Source organism: Cydia pomonella, unplaced genomic scaffold (assembly GCF_033807575.1).
Source record: "Cydia pomonella isolate Wapato2018A unplaced genomic scaffold, ilCydPomo1 PGA_scaffold_182, whole genome shotgun sequence".
Lineage (NCBI taxonomy): Eukaryota > Metazoa > Arthropoda > Insecta > Lepidoptera > Tortricidae > Cydia > Cydia pomonella.
The window spans coordinates 1-14,897 of NW_026907823.1; the positions used below are offsets into that span (position 1 = coordinate 1).

Genomic DNA, 14,897 nt, shown 5'->3' on the forward strand with positions numbered 1-14,897 from the left:
CGCAAACTGGGGCGAGGCAACGCGCATGTGACAACTTTGAAGTTGCAGGCGTCCAAAGGCTACACTGACTACACTTACAATCAGGCAGGTCGCGCCGTATGCAATTTCACAACATTTCGCATACTTTAATGATCAACAACGCGCATGATCCATAGGCTACAGTGATTGCTTAGCATCAGATGGGTCGTATTCTTGTTTGCCACCAACGTGGTATAAAAATGTTCACCAATACCAGTGATCGACAACGCGCATGTAACAACTTAGAAGTTGCAGGCATCCATAGGCTACGGTGACAGCTTATCATCAGGCGGGCAGTATTCGTGTTTGCCACCGACATGGTATAAAAAAAAGTTGCAGGCATCCATAGGCTACGTTGACAGCTTATCACCAGGCGGGCAGTATTCGTGTTTGCCACTGACGTGGTATAAAACAAAGTTGCAGGCATCCATAGGCTACGGTGACAGCTTATCATCAGGCGAACAGTATTCGTGTTTGCCACCGACATGGTATAAAAAAAAAGTTGCAGGCATCCATAGGCTACGGTGACAGCTTATCACCAGGCGGGCAGTATTCGTGTTTGCCACTGACGTGGTATAAAAAAAAAAGTTGCAGGCATCCATAGGCTACGGTGACAGTTTATCATCAGGCGGACAGTATTCGTGTTTGCCACCGACATGGTATAAAAAAAAAGTTGCAGGCATCCATAGGCTACGGTGACAGCTTATCACCAGGCGGGCAGTATTCGTGTTTGCCACTGACGTGGTATAAAAAAAAAAGTTGCAGGCATCCATAGGCTACGGTGACAGTTTATCATCAGGCGGACAGTATTCGTGTTTGCCACCGACATGGTATAAAAAAAAAGTTGCAGGCATCCATAGGCTACGGTGACAGCTTATCACCAGGCGGGCAGTATTCGTGTTTGCCACTGACGTGGTATAAAAAAAAAGTTGCAGGCATCCATAGGCTACGGTGACAGTTTATCATCAGGCGGACAGTATTCGTGTTTGCCACCGACGTGGTATAAATAAGTTCACCAGTACCAGGAATCGGAATTAGGTCAGCTAAAAAATACCTATTACATAATATAGAGTGGTTACAACCGGATATAAAAATGTATTTTTCTTGAATACCTGGATATTCGATATTTATTTATTATTCACATACAGATATACTCGACTTTGCTAGTTAACGACATAATTAGGTTTAGAAACTCCCTTTTCTAAAAAGTGTGATGTAAATGTTACCAGATGTAACTAGAAATAGTTACAACTTTTAGATTAACATGAAACATCCCGTAATGTAAGTAAAAACATGTATGTTTAACATTACGACTAGTACCTGGATAAATATCGAATACCCAGGTATTCAAGAAAATATATATTTTTCTATCCGGTTTTAACCACTCTATATTATGTGCTCTTGCAAATATGCCCGTATGCATATTTTAAAACAAACTTATTGGGCAGTTGGAAAAGTACAAAGTCCATATATTTGTTGACCACAAGCTCCAAAACCAACCGCACCTGGAGCAAGCCGATGCCATCGACCTGGACCTTGACGCGTACACGTGCTCTGTGGCGTCAGATACATACAAAGTAGCGCCAATATATAAACATATAAATATATATATGCATATTTTAAATCTAACTTATTCTCTCTCTTATCTCGATCGACCTCGACGCCCACGTAGGAATTTGCAGGTGGCCGTCGGCGCCACGGTGGCGGCTGATGCAACACGTCGGGAGATAAATACCTAAATTGAGCCAGTAACGAGAAATTAGGACCAGTTTCACCGTGACGGGGTGGCCTAGGGGTTCATGACGTTAACTGGCTGGCTGGGGTGAGGGGGGGTGAGGGGGGTGAGGGGGAGGGGGTGAGGGGGGAGGGGGAGAGGGGGGAGGGGGAGAGGGGGTGGGGTGAGGGGGGTGAGGGGGTTGAGGGGTGGGGAGTGAGGGGGGGTGGGGGGGAGGGGGTTGAGGGGGAGGGGGGAGATAAATACCTAAAGTGAGCTGGAATCGGCATATCCTCCCTACTCCCTTGCAAATATAGTCTAGTTTCCGTGTGATTTTTTCCATGGTATTTGGCATTGATTAAAGGGTGTAAACATTCAATATAAAAACTAAAATTTTGCGTTAACCCCCTCTTAAGTGAAAGTTTGTATTTTGTGTTTGTACTAAAAGCTTTGGGTTAATTAAGCGAATGGAGTTTCAGGATTTCCGTTCATGAGTTCATGACTGTCTGTAAAAAGTAGTAAGTTCATCGCCTTCTGAGCATTTTATCTACTTACTTAGTAACAAATAAGTCAGTTCAAGAATTAAAAGTTTGGGTGGATACATTTTGAAATTCATGACTTTAATCTTCCCTCCATAATGTTTGCAAGTGTCAAGTAGTAGGACAGAACTAAATCAGGCTTAGAAAATAGGGTATTCTTCTACTAGTCAAATAAGTTTCTTTTTTAGAACTGTTAAAACGATTTGCCAATAGAATTTATATGATAACTGCTATTAGTGACGTCACGGTAAATCACCTACTTTTTAGGGTTCCGTAGTCAACTAGGAATCCATATAGTTTTGCCATGTCGATGTTCGTGGTGTGGGGTATCGTTGGATACATGAATATTGGTCTCGAACAACTATTTTGAAAAAAAGTGTTTATTTTCGGAAATAATCGCTAGGAAAAAAATGCACCCCCCTTCACAATTGAACCATATCGTTCCAAAAAAATATCGTAAAACAAAAGCTTAGTACTTAAATACTTTTAATGAAAACTATAGTCCAGCCATTTTTGAGTTATTACAAAAGTCTCCTCTTCGTAGTAAAAAGACGCGCTGTGAAGGTACTCCCTTATGCTTGTAATGTACATGATACTTAGTAATCTTAGTACACAGTCCCAGTTTAGCCTATTCTGAGAGAAAGATAACTGGAACCCTGCACTGAAAATGGCCCGACATGCTATTGGCCGATTATTTTAGTTCTATCACATTTATTAAATTGAAATTGTCGTGAATGGTGTGAAATAATTTATTTTAAAATACAGGAAACATCCCTATTGTCAATTTTCTTAAATCTGTAGATAAATCATGAGAAAAACACGTACAGTCTAAATGATATTGTATGCGTAATTTCATTTGGAATAACTATTATGAGCATTATAAGGCAAATAAAGTTGCGGGCGTTAGCAATATATATGTATGTAAATAAATCATATTTTACCGCTTGTAAATCATGTTTTATATTTCTTGTTCAGGTTATAAAAATGCTGGTGTTGGTCGTGGCGCTGTTTGCGCTCTGCTGGCTTCCTTTGCAGAGCTATTTATTGCTTCAATCGTTTTTCCCTTCAATAAACGAGTAAGTTTATGAAATACATTATTTTATATTTACCTAAGGAAACATACAACTCATATTCGGCTCGATTCCAAGAATAAGATACGATAACGATAAGTTCTGGTTTAGATGAGTTCTCATTTAGATATCGTTTGTATGACGTATAACTGACAGAAGCAGCTCGATTCGGGCAACCAATGTCACTTTGACATTAGAAATATCGTAGATAGATCTTACTGGGATCACAGCGGAATCAAAATAAACGTCAATTTTGACATGTCGTTTAGTTATCGATCTTTTAATGATCGTTCCAAGATCTTAAGCGTGTCTTAATCATTCTTCGAATCGGGCCCATTATCGTTATTGATTGGGGTTACGTAAATACCTAGATCATTTTAAAATATAACTATAAGTTTATTATCTTAGACTTTGATGCGTAAAATAATGAGTAAAAAAATTGATTTGTAAAAAAGGCAGGTTGGATCAAACATACCGAATTGTTGACAGAGTACCGCCAAAAACAATCAAAGTTAAAAAGTTTATGTCCTGGAATACAGTCGACCTCTTATTTTCCTCGCGTTGTTCGGGCTTTTTGCTACGGCTGATGGAAGCCAACTAATCAGCCAGCCTAGCCAAGGTGACAATCGATATCGCTTCGACAACGAATCCCTTTGTGTCTCTCTACTCTATCACTCTTCCATATTAGTGGGACAGTGACAGTTGCGTTTCGATCGCTACGGAGCGTAAGCGATTTGCACGTTGGCTACGCGGCCTGGCAGGGCTCGATTCCACTCGCTAAATTGAGCTGTTTTCACTATGGGACCAACCCCGAAATCTCTTAAATTTTTTTTGGCTTTTCCTTAGAAAACATCGATATCTCATCAGCCAAATATTATTTTTCTGATTACGGGGTTGGTCCCACAATAAAAGTAGTTCAGTATAGCAAGCAGTACGATCAAGCCTTGCATTGTATGACTTGTTTCTTTCCAGATACAGATACATAAACGTAATATTCTTCTGCTTTGACTGGCTGGCCATGAGCAACTCGTGCTACAACCCCTTTATCTACGCTATTTACAATGTAAGTAACCTACTGTACAATTTTATTTTAAATAACAAAACTTCAGTGAGACGGACATAATAAACAGCGAATTATGTGAGCAATTTTTAGCGTAAAATACGTAAGTGATCCGCTTTAATGTAAACTCGAAGACTGCTCAACATATTTCGCCCCATAACGAATAGGTTCAACGGGAACATGCGTTGGCGGACTGAAGCAGACTGCGGGCTGCAGCTCTCCGCGACCGAGTTTTCGGTATTATTGCCCAATGATCGATGGGTTGCATACAATACTCACAACATTATTTGCTAAAGGAACGTCCCTTTGTAAACCTACAGTGTGGACGACCACACTGATCACCGATGTAGTACCCAAAACAGTTTTCCAGCTAGGAGCCGCACTAACCAACCACAGTCATCACGGTTAAAATTTGAATGACGATTATTTCAATATCTTCGAAGTACAAGTAAAAAATACCTACGCCCTACGCGAGTGATCTGTTTTAATATATCAAAATGTGTTACTTTTTGTTTTTGTGTAAGAAAGATGTAGGTAGGTTATTCACCATCATTATACCAAGTTCTACTGCTTCATACTATGTAAAATTAATCACTGCCGGTGCGCAGATTACACTTTCTTATTAATCGAAGCACGGCGTCTTGAGATTCATTTACAAATTAATTTCGCTGGCATCGATATTTATCGCACGTAATTTGTGCTCGTTTATCGCACGTGGGCTGGCGTAACGGAGCACTGACTAACGGCCCGATTCGAATAATGCTTATAAGATGTCATAGCGATACGATATCGATTTCATTTCTTCTACCAATACGTCATTTCTGACACTGCACACTGACAGATCGGTATCGTATCACTGTGGAATCTTATAAGCATTGTTCGAATTGAGCCGTAAGATAGATTAATGTTGTAGTTAAGGTAGGTATCCCTGTTTAATAGAATTAAATTTTGCGATGATTATTTCGCTGGCCTATTTCCATTTGGGTGACGATACCCGTTAGTCTCCATCGTGTGGTAGTCAGCGGTGAGTAAAGAATCTCAGTGGTGGTAAAAACACGTATTATGACACTTCCTATCTACTTAACCCTTTACCTATTTGACATTCCTTTCTAACATTAATGTCATTTTCAAACCGTAATTCTTATAATAGAGATGTGTTTTTTGTTTTAAGTATGATGGCAAGTATGTTGCCGCTACGGACTAAAGGGTTAACTTGTTCCCACTAGTAGCCAGGTACAAATAATAGGAGTTAGGTACTTAATATGAACAGGTTCAACAATTTAAAAAAAAAAAAATTTCACCGAAAAACAAAAATCGGTAAAATAGAATTCTGTGCAATATGACCATTTTGCGACATTGGTCTATGAAATGGAAGGACGCCGTAAAAAAGCATAGAAAGTTTTTTTTATACTACGTCGGTGGCAAACAAAAATACGGCCCGCCTGATGGTAAGCAGTCTCCGTAGCCTATGAACGCCTGAAACCCCAGAAGAGTTACATGCGCGTTGCCGACCCTAACACTCCGCACCCTCGTTGAGCTCTGCAACCTTATTCACCGACAGGAACACAACACTATGAGTAGGGTCTAGTGTTATTTGGCTGCGGTTTTCTGTCAGGTACTTCCCCAGTTGGGCTCTGCTTTATATCTGGAATGACATCCGCTGTGTTGTGCCCTACATCACAAAGCGAGATGATATTCACAATGCCCATACCATACCTCCCCTTTGGACGTAGTTTAAGGACGTACCCGGGTCCCGGGAAGTTTGTTTCTTTTGCCCTTAATGTCAGCTTCAATCCTAGAGGCACATAAAATTTTATATAAAGCCCCATCCAGACTCCAGAACATCCTGATCGCCTTTGTCACGCTCGTGTTTTAAATGCGTAATTAAACAGTGTTCTGGTTTACTTACACCCTAATATAATACGTTCAGTACCCCTAGTGTAAATATATTCCATAGCGAAACGTGACGTACGCGTTTGCGTTAAGTCCCATTTTGTATGGGATTTAGAAACAGCGCACCAAGCGGGATGTTTTGGAAACTCAAAATCCCAAACAAAATGATACTTAACGCAAACGCGTACGTCACGTTTCGCTATGGAATAAATTTACACTAGGGGCTCAGATAACTGGTAAAGTTAAATTGGTGACTAATTGTTCCGTTTAACAATTTAATCAATTTCCCCTTGCATTGTTTCCGCTTCGGAAATCAAATGAAAGTTCAATTGATCCTGATTTGATTTAAATCCAATATCTTGATTGATGGCCAAACTTTTTCGATAGATAGGAGACAAATCATTTTAAATTATTTTATTTGCGACATGTTTATTCATTTGTAAACAATTTAAACCATAATAACCGATATTAACCGAGATTATTACTGCGTAGAACCAGGGATAACACAAACAGCATTCTAAAGATGATCGCTGATGACGTTAGTTGTTACATAATGATAAGTTTAATTACATTAATAGAAGCTTCCTCGCACAACGTATCAGCATTGCGATACAACGAGCATCCTTGGTACATTGCCTCAATATATCTATCAAGTAAATATCATAATATCTATTATGTAAATAAAGATTTTATATGATGGAATAAAAATAAGTCTAATATAACTTTTAAGTATCTATTAACATAGTACACTATATATTATGCACTTTGCCAATCTATAGCATCTTACTGTATCACTGCGTGGGGAGGAGCTGCTAGGACTCGAATAATGACGCTTGAACGTGCCCAACGCGCTGTTCTGAAAGTAATGATATTCAAGAATTTCAGATATCCTACTAGAACATTGTATAGTAGTACATCAGTGCTCACAATAAGGCAACTTTATATAAGAGCTCTCATATTAATGCAGCATCAAAAACAGCCTGACTATTCTCCAATGCGTCGCAGATGTGATTTTGTATATTTTATCCCTACATGCAAGTCTGCATATTCTCGCAAATTTCATAAAGTGCCTGCACCTAAAGTATATAATCGTGTTAGTAAACATGTACAATTACGTTACCTGAGTTATTATGAATGTAGAAAAGTGTTAGATACATTTTTGAAAACCCTCAGTTATGACGACACGGAACAGAATAAAATAAATGGCTAACGAAACATTCATTCATATATACAAACACCAACACACAACACACACACACACACACACACACACACACACACACACACACACACACACACACACACACACACACACACACACACACACACACACACCAGTGGATAATATAGATACATAAGTAAAATACATTTTTTTGTCAATATTAGTTTGACCATTTTTCACTTTTCATCTGCATCTTGTGCATATACTACTTGTTTACGTTTAAGTTTAGCTTATGGCAACCATCGTAGAATTTAGTGTTAAATTACGTAACTGGTAAAATGTAACATAACTGATAAAATATTTAGTATTTAATACATTTTTGTAGAATAATTGTAACACTCCAACTTCCATATTGTGTTGTTCATATCACATGTAGATGGATGACGATTCTTACCTCACCGTGATACAGTTTATAACTAGTACGGGAGGTAAAGGACAGCATTCAGTGCAAAGGATGTTAATGACAACGTAACTGTAGAATCACAAATCAGATTGTTAAGTATGATAAATCATTAGTTACCTAATTATAAGGTTATTCAATTCATGTTGATACATTCGATGTCGCGATGGTAATCTATTACTTAATACCTACGCATAAGAATATATTTATAGTATTGACGGCAACGAATGTAGCAACCTAAAGTAATAAGTATTGTAAAATTCTATTATATATACCTACCTACTCATGTAACATACTTATGTCTTTACGAAATAAAGATTTATTTATTATTATAGTTCTTAAGTCTTGTCTTATGTAATAATAACAACAATGGGATCACTGTTATCTTGAATAAATGATTGAAATTGAATTGTGTTCTTTTTTACAGGAAAAGTTCAAAAAGGAGTTTAAGCAGCGATTCACATTTGGAAAAAAACCGATGCGATTTGACAGTTACGAGGTAGGTATTTGTGAATATTAAAATATAAGATTCTGTCTGGCCTAGTGGGTAGTGAATGCCTATGAAGTCGAAGGTCCCGGGTTCAAATCCTGCTAAAGGCATTTATTCCTGTGATGAGCATGGAAACTTGTTCCTATTTATTTAAGTATTTATAAATATGTATATATTATACATACCGTTGTCTAGGTACCCACAATACAAGCCTTAGTGAGCTTACTGTGGGCCTTAGTCAATATGTGTAATAATATCCTATAATATTTATTTAAGATTAATATTTTTTTATTGCTTTTTAAGTAAATATTTTTTACAATTTACATAAAAGTTCGATTTGTGCCAAAGAAGAGAGCTACGAGCGTTTGTTTTATGCGATATACGCAAAATTAAATGAGATGCACATCATTTTACATCAGATATACCTAATTAAAGAATATTTTTTGACGCGGGGAACACAGCGGCAACCGCAGCGTGAGACGCAATGTGTCGAATACATAGCACATAAAAGTATTTTATTTTCTTTCTATGTACCCTTGTTTAAGGCACATGGCACACTGCATCCGATTCACACGTCGGTATAGCGTCAATCTCATAGCGAGATGATTGTAATAGTTATGTACGATACAAGTGCGAAAAATAGGAAATTCGTAACGAGTGGCGATAAATTAAAACACGACCAAAGGGAGTGTTTTAAATCGACCCGAGTTGCGAATTACCTATTCGCACATGTCTCGTACAACGTTTTACAGTACATATGACCCTTTAAATTTTAGACATACAGTAGAATCCGGATATAACGACCTTCAAGGGACCGGCGATATTATGTCGTACTAACCGGATGACGTATAAAACGGATACTATTTACATATGTATGTAATTATGTATTAAACCGAACTTGAGTAAATAATATCGACGCTAAAAACGGTTAGTCGTTATAAGCGACGTCGTTATAAATGAATTCTACTGTAGTTACATAATGTGCTAATTTACGCACTAGTGCGGAAAAGTAGCACCATATGTACTGTAAAGATAAATAACACACTTCTTCTTGTTCTACTAACAATAGTACTACTTATTAATATTTAATTTCCTTGCTGCCATTTATTTTTCTTCACACACATTCACCTACCTACTTGAAGGACACTCTTCTGTGTAACCGGTACATTTTAAAAGTACATTACGATACAAGTGCGAAAAATAGGAAATTCGAAACGAGTGGCGATAAATTAAAACACGACCGAAGGGAGTGTTTTAAATCGACACGAGTACATATGGCTCTTTAAATGTTCGACACAGTAACGTAATATGTTAATTTTCGCACTAGTGCGGTAAAGTAGCACAATATGTACTATAAATTGCATTACACGTTGTACACATAAAACAAAGTTTCACTATGTAGTTAATGTAGTTTTAACGGAACGAAGGTTTAACGCCGCGCCGCGAAATTACCGCGTGCGTTTTGCCGCAAAATCGAATGGCGTGTTTTCGTGACGCAGACACTGCAAACGCATTCCATTGATTGATCGCACGCAAACCAATCGATCGCTTTAGTATTTAGAAAAGTAGAAAAGAACTGAGATGTTTGTAATTTTGTTCCAATTTTCGAACTCTCACCTTACTAGCTTATGGTTTAAGCAGCAATATGGAATTCCAGGGTGTAGGCGACAGATGCCAACCCCATATCAGGCAAGCTGTCGTCATCAATCTGTGCCTTAAAAGGGGCACTTTTGCACACGTCGTACATGATACGACATATCTTTCTGAATTACGAGTATGCAAATGCTGGTTATCCAACCCGTCAATTGGCATACGTAATTTTTGAGTTGTAGGAATTTCGATTTAATTTTAAAATTTTAATTGACGTAACTGTCCAGGACTTTTCTGCCAGTTGAAAATACTTATTTTCAATAATGAAACAAAATAAGTTGTATGAAAGCAACAATACGACGTAGAGATTATATTATAAATAAACCATATGAAATAATTTATATGACAATCTACGGAAAATCTTAGGTACTCTTCGACTGGGGCTGCCATTATTTTTATGAAGTTTCGGCTGTTTACTCATCGGACGCCGTATGGTAGATATATATTTATGGAACAGTAATAAAAGAATACATGATGCATCTTTATACAAAACAACATGTACCTAAAACATGTATAATGGAGAGACAAAAATTGTGACATATAGATATTTTTCAAAGGTTTCAATACCTACGCCGATGGCTGAAATATGTTATAAAAAGCGAAAATGTTATAAACATGACTCCTTAATAAATTGTCACAGCTTCTATTGTGACACATAGAAGCTATGACAATTCATCATTATTTAATTGTAGCTAGGTAACATTTGCCCTTTATATTGTCCGATCCGATGTCCGATGTAGAATCCTACATCCGCGTAGTCAGGCCGCGGGGGCGCCGTCTTTAGCGGTCACGCACTGTACAACAAACATTATGCCTACACAAACACACATATACTATCGGGCCGACAGCTGACAGGGGACTCCGACATAGCTGAAGTTATCGAAAGCGCCTTTCCGATATTGGATTTCGAAAGGCGCCTATGAGAAAAACAGCTGCAAGAGTGCCACATGGCATCAAGTCCGCATTTTGTTGCGTTATCTATATTTTTAGTAATCATGATTTATAAATCAATAAACACACATTTTACTTTCATCCGGCATCCGATATCGGATCGGGTAATCTGAAAACGCTTCCTATAAGATTTATTTTACCGAGAAAAGTATATTAACAATCTTTTATTTTCTCCTAGGATGGTCAGTCGTATCGCACGCGTGTTTTATCATTCCGCTCGACGAATGAACGCAGTGTTTACTCGGCGAGAAAATCGGTCAACCTAGCGCCCGTTGACGGCACGCGCTCCACCCGTTCCTCCTGCCACTGTATCCGAAACCAGGACCCACAGAGGGAAAATGGTTTCCGATCAATGAAGGACCTTGACGCTCACAATTTAAATCAAACGTTCAATGGCACTAAAAGGCGGCTCGAAACGAAAATATCCAGAAACGACTTACCCGTAGGCGACGAGAGAGTCAGCGAGTTGTACATCTTCCCTAACAGCAATATTGTCGAGTTCACAGACATATCCTATGATGATAAAGTGTAAATGAACTTTCTATAAAATAAATGTGATTTTTGTCATAAAATAAGTAAAGTACCTGGGCATTTTTAGAAAAAAATGTACCATTGACATTTTCGAAAAAACCATCAACTTTTGGGTTATTTCTACTGAGGATCACGAGAACCATCGATTTAAAAAGGAAAAAAGTGTCCGCAAAAATTTGACAGCTTTATGACGCATTTTCATATTTTGTATTGACCGTGACAAAATTGACACCCAAAATTTGTAAGAAAAACTGGGGACACTTTTTTATTTGTTTAAAACTTTAAATCAATAGTCTTTGTAATTCTGAGTGGAAATAACCCAAAAGTTGTTAATTTTTCGAAAAAAGTATATGGTTTTTCTGAAAACCCCTGTATAGTTAGTCGGTAAGAAAATGTGATTTGTTACACTAATTGTAATTGTAACCGACACCAAGTGTCACAACGTAGAAAGTAACGATAATCTAATCAATATGTAAATTGTGTACAGTAAAAATGTACTTAGACTTTACGTTATTGTAACTGTTAGTGTTATTTTTAAATTAAGCTAAACATTTAAAAGATCGTTTGCAAAAGACTGTACAATTCCAGATTATTGTAAACCGTGTAGAAAATAAGAATTTAGGTTAAATCCATGTTTTCTGATAAAGTCAAGCTAGGCGTAAAGAACACAAGAATAGAATGCTGTGAATTATTCCGCCATAAATCTAACTTAACGATGTGGATAACCATTAATTCATTCGCGCTGCATTAGGGTATTTCGTCTGAACTGACGGCACGCTACAATGTTGTTTGTTTTACATGACTTGATATCGTTTTATCATAGATCAACTATGCGCCCCTTAGTCTTAGTCAAGTAAACATTTTCAAACATCCAATGCTTAGAGCACAGAAGGACTACCGCGAATAATGAAAATCGAATTTTTGTTATCTGTCTTTCTATCATTCTTTCATATTCGAGCGGAAGAGGCAGATAAAGAAAATTTAGATTTACGTTTTTCTCGGCAGGGCCCAGATGTTAATGTTACCGCACCGAAAATGTTAATTAAGATTTATCAAGCTAACCTCCTATTAGAATTTCCATAGATAAGAAAGCTTTGTATCAAAGGTGACGTTAAATCTCAGGAACTAAAATCTGGCAACTTGCCACACCACTTCTAGTAAGTAGCCAGTTATTCTATCTTAGATATCGCTATCGAATTTCGGAACTACGCTATGGACAATATAACTTTTTTCATAGATACAGTTTCGACACAATTGCAAAAGTTTGGTGAATGGAAAAGTGACTTCGATATGTAAAAATAGCAGTAACAATAAACACCGCGATTACTGGGAATCATCCAGAGCACATCGGCTATTTTTGTGGTAGCTGTAAATATTTTGATGGTTTTAGTTGGAAACGAATCCGAAAAATCATAGAAATTGGTAAAAATTGCATTGTCTATAAATATATTAAACCTCTGTTACTTAATATGTTATCCGTCTCCATAGAAGATATAATTTTTAAATATGGCGTATCGTATGTCCAATGCTTAGTTACTCCTGTCATTCAAATATATTAAATATATGACAAACAGATATAAACTAGAAAATACGTAGTATTTATGATTCCCGTCGTATGATAAATGTTTATTGGTTTATTTGTCAGAATTCCTTACATCAATATATTATGTCAGTTTAATTTACCACCACGTCGACGAGCCTGATTTGACTTACAAATTGACGTCGAGTTGGTCTCATTTTGTTATTGTTCCCTCCTGCATATTGCTCGTACTTATTATGTGATAGCGACATGCCCTATACACCGTGGGTCAATTAAACCCGACAGATTTAACCACGCATTCTGAGGTCATAAGGAGCAAACAATGTTAATGTGAGTATTGGCCAAATTCGCCAAAAAAAAATTTTTATATTGCATTTTCTGCAAATGATGATACTTTATTTATTTTGACACCTTAGTGAAAAAAGAAATATTAGTCTTGAAATACAGCGAGGAAATGCTGCCAGCATCTACGGCACTATGCCGCAGGGGGATATGTTTTAGTATTTTATTTTAAGTTTAGTATTATTTATTTTTAGATTTAGGTTTTTAAGTTTACAAAATACAAAAATACAAGAAACAAGTACAAAAATACAAAGATACAAGTTTTATAGTTTAATTATGTTTTATCTGATGTAATCAATATTTATTTTTACTCGCACAAAAAGAAATATTACAGGAAACAGGAATAAGTAAAGTTTTTTATTTATTTACAGAAAAAAAATTTGGAGTTTCACTTTAAAATTTTACTTATTTGCCCACGGTGTATATTAGTAATTACAAATCAAAAATAGATTTTTAAAAGTTCGAATTTCCATGAATCACATCACTGACATCAAACATTTCATATATTATATTTAATATATGAACGAAGTATTACATTGTCCCTTGGTCTTATGAAATATACATCCATTGATCCCATGAGGGTCTCGGAACTTGTTAATTGTATTATTATTATTTGATTCATGAACGTATATGAACGAACCAGGGATGAAACTATGTTGACGATTTTACGAACACTTATTACCTACAGACAAGTTTCTTATTGTACAATAAAATGGTTTTATGACAACTAACAGTAGTTATTTCGCCATGTGAAATTATGGAACTAACAAGATTTAGTAGATATGTTATGCTTAGCCAAGAAAATATACTTCACGTGAAAATAAAAGTTCTCAACTCTGCTCGTCGTTTTTTATTGATATTTTGTTACTTTAGTAGGTAACAGTTGGAGGAAAAATCACGGCAAATGCACATACCTTGTGATTTTATAGACAGCAATAAAACTTTTTCACGGAAAATCAAACAGACGTTAACTAGAAAAATTCATTTCAACGAAATGAATTTGGATTTACGATGAATGAGTTTTTTGTCTCTTTGTTAAAAATAGGTGATCAAGGAATAAAAGCATTTGAGACTCGAGTGTTCGATTGGCAGCTGCCACTCTTGGGATATTTTTTATACTAAATTCAGTTTTATGTTTATGACTACCATAGAAATAGGATAGTATAGAACGACTGTCAAACTTCGAAAGAGTGACCAAAAATGAAATGCAAGTGTGTGCGTAAATTGTCTTTTTTTTTTTTTTTTTTTTTTTTAACATTTATGGCCTGGATGCGAGTCCTTTAAGCCAAGTCTTTGTTTTGTTCAAAACACATTATTTAAAGAGTTGTATGTCAGAGAATGCACTTTTGTTAAAACTTAAAACACTTCACTTTAAATTTGCTTTAAATCTTCAACACTGTGTTTTTAATATACTTGTATAACGGAACGTAACTGTCAACGTTTTTAAGAATGTCGGTGAGGCGGCGGGGGACATTAT

The 14,897-nt window shown here is 36.7% G+C and overlaps 1 protein-coding gene and 1 long non-coding RNA gene across 2 annotated transcripts; one reads left to right on the forward strand and one right to left on the reverse strand.

The window, feature by feature from the left end:
- Nucleotides 1-2,794: 2,794 nt before the first annotated feature.
- LOC133533580 (neuromedin-K receptor-like) lies at nt 2,795-14,259 on the forward strand. The gene is made up of 4 exons (XM_061872583.1): nt 2,795-3,347; nt 4,314-4,404; nt 8,344-8,415; nt 11,186-14,259. The coding sequence occupies exons 1-4, from the start codon at nt 3,142-3,144 to the stop codon at nt 11,537-11,539; spliced, it is 723 nt and encodes a 240-aa protein (XP_061728567.1). The 5' UTR covers nt 2,795-3,141; the 3' UTR covers nt 11,540-14,259.
- LOC133533581 (uncharacterized) lies at nt 6,967-10,607 on the reverse strand. The gene is made up of 2 exons (XR_009801900.1): nt 10,024-10,607; nt 6,967-7,150 (listed from the first exon to the last, which is right to left on the reverse strand). It is a non-coding gene; the product is annotated as an uncharacterized LOC133533581 (long non-coding RNA).
- Nucleotides 14,260-14,897: the final 638 nt, after the last annotated feature.